The sequence below is a fragment of the Cebidichthys violaceus genome, unplaced genomic scaffold, assembly GCF_023349555.1.
Source record: "Cebidichthys violaceus isolate CVI_PGR_0920_01 unplaced genomic scaffold, fCebVio1.0.p SCAF_5, whole genome shotgun sequence".
In the NCBI taxonomy this organism is placed as follows: domain Eukaryota; kingdom Metazoa; phylum Chordata; class Actinopteri; order Perciformes; family Stichaeidae; genus Cebidichthys; species Cebidichthys violaceus.
This window is the reverse complement of record NW_027176705.1, coordinates 11,735,534-11,750,778: the sequence shown is the minus strand read 5'-3', so window position 1 is coordinate 11,750,778 and position 15,245 is coordinate 11,735,534. Positions and strand designations below refer to the sequence as shown.

Sequence of the window (15,245 nt, the reverse complement as noted above, 5' to 3'; positions counted from 1 at the left end):
CAGTGACGCACCTTGGACCAAATCTCTCTTTGATTTTAGACATAACAAGCTACTACTATTGCAAATACTTCTTCTATGAGTTATGAGCGTATGACAAGTAGAAGGAGTAAAAACAATATTGTACTGTGTAATACTATATTGGTAAAACATGTATCAGTATACCTTCACTCCCACCAGAGGGAAGCATAGTATCTACCTCCTGAGTCACTGAAGTGTATGTCAGAAGCGAAGAAGAATGACTTCCTAACACCACTGAAAGATTTCCTGTAGCACTAACGTTAGCTTGATGCTAGGTTAGCATTAGCACTGTATTTACGAGTGTAGCCTGTTTTCTAACCGTTGCCATGAATTAAGACCGAACTTTAACACCCCGTTCCGTTAGGCGCCTCGGTAAGTTAAACATGTACCTATAACTGTTTAAGTTTCCTCTTCTGTAATCGTTTTATGTTTAATTATTTTTGCTGACGTTATTGAGTCAAGTTAGCACGAATGTTTACACAGCTGGTTTATTTAGCTAGTGTCAGCTAGCTACTAGGTTAGCTGCGGTTAGCTAAGTCAACTTCCTAGTCACGTTAAGTCACTCTACTGTTGTCTTCGCTGTTGTTTGAAAATTCCCATAGAAGTTAGTGTTAACTCATCAATTTGTTAAATATTTCCCTCGCGTTATGGACAATATTTTGGGCTCGCTGTCATTGGCAGAAATGGATACTATTACAATTAAGCTAACTAGCTAGTCGTGTCGTTGACAGGAAAAGGCATTGAAATCAGAATCATTTGAACAACTGTTTATTGTGAATGGGTAATGTTAGCTAACATACATACATATATATATATATATATATATATATATATATATATATATATACACACACACACACACACACACACACACACACACACACACACACACACACACTGAGAATTGGGGGGGACCCGTGACCGTATCGTTGTACCACATTCCCTGGAGTATGAGTCTTTCTTTGTAACATTACCTTTTTTTCCCTTGGGCAACGTTAGACTGTACTTCATGGTGTACAGAAGCTGTCATTGATCAGAGGATCTGTCCGTTAGCCATGTATGCCTCGGGGAAATACAGCTCGCGGGGCCCTGCTCTTATCCCGCGGATGAAAACCAAGCACCGCATATATTACATCACGCTCTTCTCTGTGGTGCTGCTCGGACTCATCGCCACCGGGATGTTTCAGTTCTGGCCCCACTCCATTGAGTCCGCAGCTGACTGGACCCTTGATAAACGCAGTGTTCACGACGCGCCTCTGGTCCGCCTCCCCGTCTCTAGTCCGATTCCTGAGAGGGGGGACCTCAGCTGTCGCATGCACACCTGCTTTGACGTGTACAGATGTGGCTACAATCCTAAAAACAGAATCAAGGTAACTGTCTCTTAAAAAAACAACCCTCACATCACTGATCTTACACAAAGTAAGCATATCATTTCATTATGCCCTATTGTTAACATGGTCGCTTTTGTAGGTGTACATCTACCCTCTGCAGAAGTTTGTGGATGAATTGGGGGTTCCCATCAGCAGCACTGGACTGTCTCGAGAGTACAATGACCTGCTCAGTGCCATCTCTGACAGTGACTTTTACACCGATGACGTTACCAGGGCTTGTCTTTTTGTCCCATCTACTGATGTGCTGAACCAGAACTCCCTGCGTATCAGAGAGACTGCCCAGGCTCTGGCAATGCTACCCAGGTAAATGTTTACACTAGAAACTAGTTATATCCTTTCACACTTTGCTAGCCCTTTTTATGAACCTCTTACTCTTAAATCTCAAATGGAGCATTTTAATCGCTTAAAGATGTATCAAATGTTGAGATGTTCAAATAATCTGTTAATTATCTTATTCCTCCAGCACTAATCTTGTGTATGTTTTGGTAGATGGGACAAAGGGATGAATCACCTACTTTTCAACATGTTACCCGGCGGCCCTCCAGACTACAATACTGCTTTGGATGTTCCCAGAGACAGGTATCTACCGTACATCTAGAAAACCATCTTAATATTGTAGAATGTGTTCACTATGATCTGGATGGAAATTAATGGAAAGATGTTCAACAAAAGTCATATTTTGGGATTATTGATCTTATATTTAAAGGATAGGTTTGGTGCATACATTTTATTAACCAAAAAGTGCCTTCAGCTGATATAGTACTACAGTCAATTCAAACATTGAAAGCTTAAAAATAATCTAAAAGTGCACATTTTATTTACAACACCAGAGTGGAGGAAAGCATGTTGTCAAGATGAATGTTTTCAGGATTCTTGTCAGCAACTTCCCTCTTTATCAAAGGATAAATCATTGTTTCCTGGTTGTAATAAATTAATTTTCAAACTACAATGGATTTATATATGTATACATTTAGGTAGCATTTTAAATGCAGCCATTTATGAAGTGTTAAGAATGATGATTTGATGAAAATGAAAGATATATTTTGCAAGTAGTTAAGATATAACATATTCTCAAGAGACCTTGAGGAGATGTTTCAAATCTGGTTGTATTTGCCAGCGAAGAGCTTATGTGTCTCAAGATTTCCTGTAGGCTATAGTGATGGTTGGGTTTTTAAAACATCCTTGAGGCAATGGACACTTATCTTTAGCTGTAAGGAATTTCCTCCGCTCATTCAGCTGGAGTCAATTTGGTATGGAGCCTCATCAGAACCAGGTGTGTGACTGACGCTGTGTTTCCACTTTATATTCACCGTGCCTGAGAATAGAACAGAATCCAAAGTACGTTTCATCACCAACTGGACTACATTGCATATATTAACCAGGGCACTGAGCCTTGTCTGATGTTACTTCATGTCTCACATTAGCATTGCTGGTAGCAAAGGAAGCAAATAAATGAATACACAAGTTTTTGTTTTAATATTATGTTCATGCAGGTTGTGTCGGTTGAAATCCCCAGAGTGTTGAAGCATTGTTACAATCCCGGGCCATTTGTTTCAGAGCGCTGCTGGCTGGAGGCGGTTTCTCTACATGGACCTACAGACAAGGTTATGATGTCAGCATTCCAGTGTACAGCCCCCTCTCTGCGGATGTAGAGCTGCCTGAGAGACAACCAGGGTGAGCACATCTCGCACCCTAACTCATATCATCTTGTTTGTGTAGTGCATCATGACCAGATCACAGTCACTTTACTCAAGTTATCCATCAACAACTTCTGTACAGAAAGTGCTCCAAGGGAACATGATGATCTGTGATATTTAGAATAGATGTCTAAATAAAATACAGTAATTGTGGTTCTCAACACTCTTGATTGAGGAGTCGGTTAAAGTAGTATAACCAGCTGCATATCTCCTGTCTCCATTCCCCCAGGCCGCGGCGCTACTTCATTCTGTCTTCTCAAACTGCTATCCACCGAGAGTACCGGGCTGAACTGGAGCGCTTGAAGGAAGAAAACGGAGAAGCCCTGCTCCTCCTGGACAAGTGTAGCAACCTCTCTCAGGGTGCCGCCTCTGCACGAAAACGCTGCTGCAAGGGGCAGGTGTATGACTACCCACAGATCCTGCAGGTGGGAAGCACAACTGCCCTAAACCTTGTCATACAGTGTCAAGATGCACTACAAAGAAAGTCAGCCACCAACAACCAGTGCTTGTTGTAGACAGAATCGATGTTTGAGCAGTCTATTTACCAGGAGGCTGTTTTACCACTCAGTAATGATGAGTACTACAGTTCCACGTAACCTAATTCCCGGGCCTTCAATAAGCGTTTCCTTGGGATTAGAAACTTTTTGGGAGGTAGAAATTACAAACCAGGAACTCAAACTAAAGCAGTTCAAGTTTCTGAAATGTCCTTTTGTTCTAAAACACATCTCCAGCTGTGAAAATGAGTCAATAGAGCCTGGTTTTAGTTTGGATGTACAATGCAAAATCACATGTCATTAAGGAGTTGTTCCCAATGCGTCTCCACAGGAGTCTTCATTCTGTGTGGTTTTGCGGGGTGCACGTTTGGGACAGGCCGCCCTCAGTGATGTGCTGCAAGCTGGCTGTGTCCCCGTCATCCTTGCTGACTCGTACATTCTGCCATTCTCTGAAGTACTCGACTGGAAAAGGCAAGTCACCGAACAGTCGGAAAAACAAATTTGACAGTCGGCCGTTTTCGGTTCACAAATGTAATGCTTCTGTTTCTGCACAGGGCATCTGTGGTTATTCCAGAGGAGAAGCTATCAGAGATGTACACCATCCTAAAGAGTATTCCTCACAGACAAGTCGAAGAGATGCAAAGACAGGTAATTTAGTCTCTTAGCAAAACACATTTAAAGTGCCTGACATTTGGTTTTCTTTTGAGAACTCAGACTGACGTTGTGGTTAGAGGTGCTGCCACTGGGGTTGGACCACTCGCATGTCATGTGTGAGATATGCCTATACATTTACCAACCAAGCAAGTCAGTGGAAGCCGAAATAAATGTTATATGATGTGCAAAAGACAGAAATTTGGATGCCACCCTTACTTTTGGTAAGTTTGGATTTCCCCCTTTGCTCAGTCTAGATTTTAAAAAGCTTTCAGACGACTCAACTATGTTGATTTTAGCTCAAGTGAAATGCAGTGAAGACGGCTCACATTCTCGTTCCATTTGAGATCTGCATTGAGCCACAATATACAAAAGTGAGAGCAGCTTTGAGAGACGTGTAGCAGTTCAGCTGCTCCTCATTCCCTTGTATCAACTCTAGTCCATTTACTAATTATACTGGCCAAACAGACTTTTTGGGGCCCAGGGCTCAGAGACAAGCTCGGGGTTGGATTACGCCAAACAAGCTCATTGGTCTGATATTGTCACTCAGTACTCCTCAGGCTGCTCCGATGGTCTGCAGATGGATTGAATCGGTTTCTCCACAGAAGTCATTTTACTTTTTCTTTTGTGAAACTAATGGTTAACCACAATATAGGATTTTTTTGCTGGTGTTGGTCACAGGCCACACTCTAAAAACGCACTAAAAGCATGTGATGTCCTGTCGGTCACATTGATGATTATTGAAAAAAGAATAATCATACGATTCCTTCTTACCTACAGTAAACAATGGTTGAAGATTATGGGAACATAATGGTGCTCAAAACATTCTCTGAACACAGCTGATGTATTTCACTAGTTTTGCCAACAGAGGGCTCAGCAACCTTTGCTTTCATGATGTGTCTGTCTATGTTCACATGTGGTCTGACTTTTGTGATTACAAATGTAAAACTAGGAATACATTACGCATACTTGCTGAAAGGAAAAACCCATATAATGTTTTTTTAGTATAGTTTAAGGTTTTCTTCAAAATTGTAGTTACTCCTTTTAAGAGTTGTAAGCGGAAGAACTTGTGATATCAACAAAAAACTTCTGCTCCAAAGAAAATTAATTTGTAAATGTAAAGTCTCATGTGTGTTTTTAATTCACTTGAATATTTATATGTAATGAGTGCAGTTTCAGTTCATCCTGCAGGAACAGGACAAATTATGATAGACCATCAGTAGTCAGCAAAACTCATTGTCAACTTTGAGATGATGTAATAGCATCCATTTAGGTCACATTTTAAAAGGCCGCATACTAAACAGCTGTGAGATGTTGACCGTGCTGAAGTGAGACGACTGAGCCCGTTTGTGTTCTGACTTCATGAGCCTTGTTTGGGTCATATCATCAAAATAGGACACACACACAATACAGATCTTTATTAGATTAACACAGCCAAATCGGTTAGTTTATTAAATTAGCATATATATAAGATGGGTTCAACTTACTCCTAAACCTTTCCTCTGCTACTACCTTGGTATTGAGCTTCAACCAGCTTTTTCTTTCAGTCTGTCTTCCAAACTTCTTTGTAACCTCCCAGCAGAACAGTACACTGACTGCAGCTGATTTATAGAGCCCAGTGAGCGCTGTTAGCACTGTTAGCACTGTGAGCTACCGGCTCAGGTTTTCGCCATGTTGAGAGCTATTGAGAGGCAATCAAATAGCTCCTAATCTTGTATTATGGACCTTTTTAAAGTACTTTTGGTACACCAAAGTACTCATCATGCAGAAAAGTATTATATTATTGTATTATAATTATTGACACATTAATATGTAATCATCACCAATTCTTTAGCTGGTAAAAGTGGAGCTAGTTTTTTTACTGCCAGGTAATGTAGTCTATAATAATTGTTCAATATTACTTATTTTTTGTATTAACCAGAATCTGTAAAAAGTAACTAAAGCTAAAGTAAAAAGAAGAACATTTGCTCTGTGATGTAGAGTAGTATAAGTAGCAGAATATTGAAGTACTTGAGTAAAGTACAAGTACCTACAAATTGCACTTTATTACAATTAGTTTAAGTATTGAGTATTACAGTTAAGTATCGAGTACATTTACTTACTACATCCCACCCTGTCATTGGGTTATTCATCATGGCTCTAACTAGCACCAAGACTTCCACATGAAAGCTGCTGCTGAAGCAGTGCTCTTCAGTCATGGTCCTCTAGACTCAACGTCCTGCTAGTTTATGTTGTAGCCCTTCTAATGAGGACTGATTTACACCTGGGAGACCAGGTTATTATTGTATGTGTATGTGAGTATAGAGATGTTTTGATCACAGTTAAAAGTAAAGTGCTAATAAATCTGCAGCAAAACAATATTCCCAGTGAGCAGCTCACATGATTGAAACAGATTTGGTTTCACTGCTGTTTTTGATTATGTCAAAAACTCTAATGATTACCTCGGTCGGTCCACAGCTCACTGGTTGCCAATTCAGGTCTATAGGTGGAATCATCTGTCAGGCACTTGACAACTTCCTCTTGAGTTAAACAAAGTGATGCAGGCTACTGTAATATGAACTTAGTTTTTGATCATCTCTTTAACCTTTTTATTTTAATGATTTTAAACAACAAAGGAGTGGAAGCTGCTAGGGTACTCCCTGAACTAGGAGGAAATGAGAAGATCATTTTGGGTTTAACCAAGCGTTGCATCGGACCACGGTTTTGTTTGACTTGCAGAGGAATATATGTTGGACCTGACTCTTGGGATTGTTTGCAATATTTGCAGCAGGTTTATAATTACAGTTTGCTTTACCCATAATTTCCTTTTGATGGGTGGAATATATTTGTGTTAGCTCGTGGATGGAGTTAGAGTTGCTATATTTGCGGCTACACATCTTTATTCGTCAGTGGAACAAAGTGTAGACTCTAGGCTGGATGCTGCAAATGGAAGATGGAGTAAAAGGGTTCTCTTCCTCTCTTGCAACACTGTCTCTTCTTCCATGCTCATAAAAATTCCTGCAGGCGCTGGGAGAGGGTGGAAGGTGGTGCTCTGGGCCTTTGGGCCAGCACAGTTTGCTTTCTGCCTCCCCCCAGTCGGAAAAGAAACCTTCATCACTGGTTGATTTATGGGTCGTTGGGATTCTCCCCCGAGATGAGAAAGTCTTTTTGGATTCTCCTTACCCCCCTCTATAAAAATATATGCTGTTTTTGTGTTGTTGTACAACTCCGGTTCTTACACTTACACATGAGAGATGTAGGCAACGGTCACATGTTCATGTGCCGTTGAGGATGGTCTTCGTTTGGGGCGCACATAAGCCAATAATACATGCTGTTTCATTGCAATAGGAGGAGTGCTTTACACACACATACTTAAATATTCACATCCTCTGCTCCAGAACTGTGGGTCATTGAGGAGCTGGTGGGGTGGAGTCAGGTCAGTGTAACACGGGGCCTCATGGCAGGAGACAGTGTTGTTTGAAGCGTCATTAACTCTTATGGGGCTCTTTTGCCTCTGAGCTGTCCCTTGAAGTTTCTAACTATAACAGGAGCCTGCAGGAGGCACGGGGCTAGATGCATATGTCATGGTCAGTAGCACTACTCTAAATTGATCAGCTTATTGTAACGGTCATGTTTTATGGTATAAAAAGCGAAAGACTTCATGAACCCTATGGAATTGCCATTGATTTCTCTTCAACACAGTCATAAAAACATTCAGAATAAACAAATTCAATATACAGGTATTATTTATTTTTTTCTCTTTGCAGTCTGAATTAACTATACAGGGAACCTTGAATGAGGGCGGTTGGAGTCGAGTATTCCAGCGGCCAATGTGATAACATTAATATGTGGGTTAAGAGTTCAGTTACCATAAAAATCTACTTTTGACATCTGAGATCTGCTGAAACCAAACAGGCACAGTCCAAAGAGTTTGTAGAGAGCTTCAGAGGAAGAGCTGCTGGAGGTCAGGAGGCTGCAGAGAGCCACAACGTTGCCTTTAAAGACTTGGCCGTGCCCTCTGCCTGTATTTTCTTATTTTGCTGTCTTTGGGACGTTTCTGGGCGTCAACCTCTAATAAAAACATCTACCGACCAGGTGCCAGATCATGAGCATGCATCCAAGAGGAAGCTACGAAAATGGTGGACACTGTCGAAATAATGCAAATATAGCGAGTCGGAATGCCAAGTGGACAAAGTTCATTCCGAAATGAAAGTGAATCTTGCAAGTGCTCTTCTGGTGGCATCGACCTGCGAAGGAGGGCTCAACTTTGAATGTTGTGTTTACAAACCGCAATCGAGAAATCCTACTCATTCTGCCCTTCAGGTCAATTATTGTAGTCCACCTTAATTATTACTAATAATTGATCATATAACTTGACATTTCCATTCTGGTGAAAATTCTAAAAACATCAAGTTTTCACCTGTATGCAGCACATTTTCAAAATGAAAAGATTGTCATTTTTTATTACATGTGTTTTTATATCAATCAATGGAAATGTCTAATTCTGCATTCTTTAGATCACTAAAGATACTTTAATACATTTTAAATGTTTAGTGCAATGTGTAGCCTCGTAGCATGTTTTGTGGTTGCTCTCTTTTATCCTGCACATTTTTGTCTTTTATGGGTACATTTTAATAAGTCTATTCCATTTGTCCATAGGCCCGCTGGTTCTGGGAAGCCTACTTCAGCTCCATGAAGGCTATTGGCTTGACAACGCTCCAGATCATCAATGACCGCATCTACCCCTATGCTGCACGAACTTATGAGCAGTGGAACAATCCACCCGTGGTGGTATGTAACTGTGTGGACCTGATGTGCATGTGCTTTTTGCAAGTATTTGTAACCGTAAGCCATTGAGCAAGACTATTATATCCTAACCCTCCATTCCGAGAAGAGTTTTTTTTTTTTTTATTGCAGACATGTGAGTGAAACCCATCCAGGATGGAGCTTTGACCGTACAAACGCTCACAGTGCCACATAAGCTTCCCCACTCTCCTGTGCCTTGTAAATCAAAGCCTCTGTGGAAGAGTGACAGAAGATGCCTTCAGTCTTTCTGAAGCGCCACACATGCTGCGCTTCACAGTTTGGTGTACACCCAGCTAGCTCTGAGGCAGCCAGTTTGTGTCAGCAGTTCTGCTCTAGGAGGATGCCTCCGTTGTGGTGAAAAATAAGTTCCTGTGTGTCTGAGTCATGCGTTTGTAGAGAGTATGCTGGATGTGAAGAATGGTGTGTGTGTGTGTGTGTGTGTGTGTGTGTGTGTGTGTGTGTGTGTGTGTGTGTGTGTGTGTGTGTGTGTGTGTGTGTGTGTGTGTGTGTGTGTGTGTGTGTGTTTAGCATCCCTGTGGTTGTGGGAGTTTGTGGCTGCAGACAGCTTGGCTGGGCGACCATCTCTCAGGAGTTGTTAATCAGTACGGTCTGATCTAGAGTCTGTGGGGTAGAGGCGTGGCCATGTGAGCATGTGTGTGAATGCATAATGGTATATTTGCATCTGTGGAAGGTCTACAAGTATCCCAGTTTAAGTAGATTCACTAAAATGCTACGTTTAGAGCGATGGCAGTCACAATCGGGTTGCGTTGGTGCAGACATGCAGCGCTCTGAGGGGTGTTCATTGATGTTTGTCATTCAGTAGTAATAGGTTGACAGTCATGCATTGGTTGCCTGTTTTCCTCTGAGCAAGTTGTATTTGTTTGGAGATTGTTAATCAGCAGTTACACCTGACATTGCCCACTTAAGTGTCCAATCCATCAGTATCACTCAGGTCTCGAGGTTTGTTCAGACCCAGAGGAGGTTATTTGTGTCAGGGTGCAGACCTTTGGCCATTCCAGCCTGAGATAGGAGATGAAGTGTTTTCTCGATGGATTCAGTGAATGGATGGTGAGAAGAACTTGCTTAGAGCACTAAATAAATCAGGCAGACATTTTTCCCCCCTCTCCTCCTGTAGTCTTTAGGCTGGTAATTGAAAGCACGTTTCCCAGGATTGCTGGTGCCTTTTGGAGGGGGGGGGGTTCAGAATAAAGGACAGGCTGCTTTTTGTTTTGGAGTTGTAGGTAGTGGGCATACTTGTTAGGTTTCTACATTACAAGAATCAAAGCATCTCAGAGGTAAAAAAAGATGTTGTGGTGATTACACCTGGGCACGTGGAAGTCTTGTTTGATCACTCTCTTGTTTAAAAGGTACAGCATAGTCTGAGTACCATGTACTATAAAATGTAGTATGCTATGTTCACACTGCGAGGCTACAAGTAGTTTTTAAAGGAAGCCGGTGACATGAAGCTACAACCTGACGCCTTACACTTGCTGCTGCATGATGGGCGTGATGCGCTACAAATCAAAGTTGAGCATCTTGTCTCGTCTTTTTTCAGCATTCCAATGATGCAGTTGAGCGTCGACCAATCGCATGTTTGTGTTTCACCATTTCCACTGTTCACCCACTATGGATGGGAATACTTTAAATACCCTTAAAGCTGAAACTCAGCAGTTTTAACCTCAGAGTTATTTTCTTCTGAAAACCAGTTGGCTGAAATAGAGCCAAGATAATAAAAAAGCACATCACTGTCCTCATGCTGATGAAGATGGTACTGTGTCTTGGGTTTCAAATTTGTTTGCATTGTTCAGAAATAATTTGAAAGATTAGATTTAATCTACCGGTACTGTGCCTCTGCATCTATGTACATTAGTAGTACTTATATTTGCGAATGTGGTAAAGTTGAATGTAAAACTGTATTTGTGTTTCAGTGGAAGTGTTTCTACGGATAGGACAGACGGATAAAGGCATTTTGATTACTTTGTAGATTTTCATTTTATCTGGCTCATAATCTACATTCCCCTAAAATAACAAAGAACCACTCCAGCAGTTCAAATAGCCAAATAAAACTCCTCTTTTTTCTTTTCTTTTTTTGTGTCAGTTTAACGTCTAAAAAACACATTTGCTCCTTCAGATCTGTTTGTGACATAATGAGCTGCGGCTTTCTTTTCATCTAATTTATTCAGTTTGACAAATGACTTGCATGGTCTCTAACCTCTTTATTCTGTTTAAATGCATCTTTGCTGGGTATAAGTGTTAGTTTAATTATTTCCCCTCTCGGCTTGTTTGACAACGTGAGAATGACCACAAGGAAGTTTCCACTTGCCAGTAAAGTGACGTTTTATTGGTGATGGAGTCACTGATGTTGTCTAAAAGGCAGTGGCCGTGTCTCTGTTGACAGACTTGTGTTGTTGCTGTGGGAGGAGCCACATACGCACTGTGAAACAGGGTCTATGTGTACTTCAAGGAGCCCACACATTTACTGTGTTAGATATGCTCCTATTGCCCTTCTCAGACTGATTGTCACCAACCAGAGTGGAACATTTTTGGAGCCTTTGATGAAGTTCATCAAGAGTGAACCCTGTTGCTCCTATGTGTGCCAGTGTTTGAGTAGCACCAGCTTGTGAAGGAAAGATTCAGTTTGTCTTTTTATTTCACTTGAGAAAACATTCTATGTAAACAAAAACAGTAGTTGCAGCCGGATGTGTTGTCACTGTTCTCCAAATGACTGTAACGTTTTGAAGTTTAGTATTTAGGACACATGCCATCAGTAAAACTCACCTGTGGCTTCCTTACTTGGCATTCTGACTGGAAGCTTTTGGCTTCCTGTGCTTTGCCTCTGTTAGCCCCTGAGACACATTATTGGATGAGTCTTGCTCCATAATAAAAAAACATAATCTGGAAATTACTGCCTGTGACCTCACCGTTCAGTGAAACACTGTTATAGAGGATAAAATCATGGAAAACATGACAGACGGGGTTAACACAGAGGACAGGAGGCTATAGCGCTACACTAGCTTTCCGTGGAAGTGAATAAGAATGAATTAAATGGATGAAAAGAAGAAGATGTTTGTGGCCTAAAGAGTGTGTGTTTTTCTTTTGTTTCCTATCTTGTGCAGAAGTGGTCCAGTGTGAACAGCCCTCTGTTCTTGCCTCTTATCCCACCAAGAGCCCCTGGGTTCACTGCAGTGGTGCTGACCTACGATCGCGTCGAGAGTCTTTTCCGGGTCATCACAGAAATCTCTAAGGTGCCTAGCTTGGCTAAGCTGCTGGTGGTGTGGAATAACCAGAACAAGAGTCCTCCTGAGGGTGAGTGGAACACATTCTCATCAAAGCTAAGAACGTTCATCAAGCTTTCCATAGATAGTCGTCTATGCACTCAGTTTAGCTTTCTGTCTTTCATTACTGTCCATTATCAGTCGTAGTCCATCATAGATGTGTCATAGTAAGCTCTTATTAGTTGTTATTTATTACACCGTGTGCTCAAATTATTTGCCTTAATATGGCAATTAAGTATACATCAGTTAATCGTGCCTTAGCCCGTTGACTGCTTCACTCAGACTGAGCTGTGTTGGACCTGGAATTAAATCAGTCCTGCTGCTGTATAGAGTTGGCAAATGTAATGAAGCAATGAGACGACTTTGAAGTGCTCCCTCGTGGCTGTGAGTTGCCTTTTCATTAGAGGCATCAGCGGCGCCTGGCTGGAGCTTTGTGACCTATTAGAATTAACTAGGGGCCATTGACGGGTCAGGCTCAGAGGGCTCAGTCCAATATGAAGGCACAGTTCTCCATTGGCACCATGCCTTGATCTGATGTGTTTACAGGCTCCTTTTTTTTAAAGAAAATGCTGACCAAGTAAAGTAATGTTTTTTTATTATCATTTTTTCACAATACAGCATTATTGTTGAATTTTGTTTTGTTGCTTCTTGAATATCGTTTAGGAAGTCACAGAAGAATCAACAGTATCTCCATTTTGACCCATGCCGAGGTAGCACTAAAGCTTTAGAGTTCACATAATAGCTGTATAATAGCAGCATTCCTGCTGTCTCTTTCCAACTTAAGAAATAAAAGAAGGGATGACGGCAACACGGACAGAGTGAGAGAAGCAATTCTGGGCATTTAACGTAGCAATTTTGCCGAGAATAGCTTTTGACAGGAGACCTCAGACGTGGTTAGCAGGACCTGAAGCTCTTGTTATAGGCTGCCAGTTCCCGGTTCCCCCATTAATGAGGGGACAGATTCTGTGTGATCCGTCTGTGCCACAGTCCGTGCCATGGACACTGCCCAAGACGTTTGAAATGCTCCCCTGACAAAACACTTTGTATCACAGTGTGGTTAGATTTACTCATGCTTGAGGTTAGCTTAGCTATATGAGTCAGTGATGTTAAACTCCGAGAGCACTGTTTTCCGCTGGCAGGACACACTTCAAATATCTCTTTCAGTGGTAAATAATATCATAACTTCTCACCCAACTTTAGACACTGAAAGTGGCCATATTTATAGATGTTGTTCAGCCTTTAAAAATGCATTACAGTGTGCCATACTGTATATATGTACCTATGTAGGCCAGCAGCTAATAATTGTTTTCAAAGAATTATTTTGGAGATTATTTTCTCAATTAGTTGATGGATTGCTTGGTTAATGAACTGTCAGAGAATAGTGTAAAATGCCCATCGCAGTTTTTTTGTCCGACCAACGGTCCAAAATCCAAAGGTAGTGAACTAACCAGCAAATCAGGTGATTGGTAGATGGTGACTTAGCCTACGGCCCACTGAGGATTAAGTTACTGACTTGTATTATGAAGTAATCAAAGGAAGCGCAATGCATTTGTCAGTGAGGTGACACTGACCACTACCGTTCATCATAAATGAGTCTACAAGATAACGGTAACTTCCGGCATTTTTTGACAGCGGATCAGTTTGAAATATTGCACCAGTATTGGAATGAGAAAGCAATGAGCTTTTAGGTGAAGAGCTACAGGTCTTAAACTGCATTTGCTGTTCCTCCCAGTTAATAGGGTCAGGACTGAAATTGTACGGATTGCTACTTTAACCGATGACTCGACTGAGTTGTGTCAGCTCTGTGTGTGTGTGTGTGTATAAAACTATGAATGCGGTTGCTGTTATTGTATTGTTTTTCTCCTTACAGTGTCTCTTTGGCCAAAGATCGGTGTTCCTCTCAAAGTGGTGCGAACGAAAGAGAACAAGCTGAGTAACCGCTTCTTCCCCTACGATGAGATCGAGACAGAAGCTGTGCTAGCGATCGACGATGACATCATCATGCTGACATCTGATGAACTGCAGTTTGGCTACGAGGTGAAAAAAAGAACCCCCCCCCCCCAAAAAAAACAAAAAAAAAAAAACAACGTAGCCTTGACGATGCTCTCCCATCTTTCCTCCGACGGCACGTTCTGCAGCGATCCATTTCAAATTGATCCCAGAGTTTAAAGTCATTCAGGAGGATTACAGTCTCTTTCTGCTCTCGTTGGGGATTTGACTGCCTGCTGAACGTGTTTGATGTGTGCGGAATGATGACAGGTCTAGAACTGATGCTTTCCATGCCCACATACCTGTCGGGCCCCACTTAGCCAGGCACACTCACCTGAATCCATTTAGAAGCCATTTAATAAAATTGTGCTCAGTTTAAGGATAATTACATGGAATTGTAGGCCGGATAGGGGAGCTGTCTGTCTAACCAGATGATCTGAAAATATTCAGCCAATCAAAACGCTACTTCTATCTAAAAATATCTCAAACTACAATTTTAGTTGTTAAACTCTCTTTGAAACACCCCTTACTCATTCATGTTTTAGTGCAAGACATCAGTTATCACCTTTTTAGTTCACATGAAAATGAATGACAATCTGTTTCCTGTCCTACTCCAGGTATGGAGGGAGTTCCCAGACCGGCTGGTGGGCTACCCAGGCCGGCTGCACCTTTGGGACCATGAAATGGGAAAGTGGAAGTATGAATCGGAGTGGACCAACGAGGTCTCCATGGTTCTAACTGGAGCCGCCTTCTACCACAAGGTGACACGAAAAAAAGACTGAAATTAAGAAGTCTGCTTGAGCTACGCCCCTTCCACACACTTTTCCCCTAGAGCCGCTGGTGTACGTTAGGACTTTTGCTTAGTAATGATGCACACGGCACAAATTTTGAAAAGGAAAGTGTTTTCCGTAAAAAAAATTCTGTTTTTCAGAAAGGATTTGAGAA

The 15,245-nt window shown here is 41.6% G+C and overlaps 1 protein-coding gene across 1 annotated transcript in view; it reads left to right on the top strand.

Moving 5' to 3' along the window:
• Positions 1–235: 235 nt before the first annotated feature.
• Positions 236–15,245, top strand: part of ext2 (exostosin glycosyltransferase 2) — a 17,926-nt gene continuing 2,916 nt past the window's right edge. The window contains exons 1-12 of the mRNA XM_068730995.1: positions 236–390; positions 1,018–1,388; positions 1,489–1,712; positions 1,899–1,988; positions 2,967–3,083; positions 3,336–3,531; positions 3,932–4,071; positions 4,155–4,248; positions 8,890–9,021; positions 12,153–12,342; positions 14,182–14,348; positions 14,918–15,061. Coding sequence (XP_068587096.1) covers positions 1,074–1,388; positions 1,489–1,712; positions 1,899–1,988; positions 2,967–3,083; positions 3,336–3,531; positions 3,932–4,071; positions 4,155–4,248; positions 8,890–9,021; positions 12,153–12,342; positions 14,182–14,348; positions 14,918–15,061 — 1,809 coding nt within the window. The 5' untranslated portion in view covers positions 236–390; positions 1,018–1,073. The remainder of the gene's footprint in view (positions 391–1,017; positions 1,389–1,488; positions 1,713–1,898; positions 1,989–2,966; positions 3,084–3,335; positions 3,532–3,931; positions 4,072–4,154; positions 4,249–8,889; positions 9,022–12,152; positions 12,343–14,181; positions 14,349–14,917; positions 15,062–15,245) is intronic.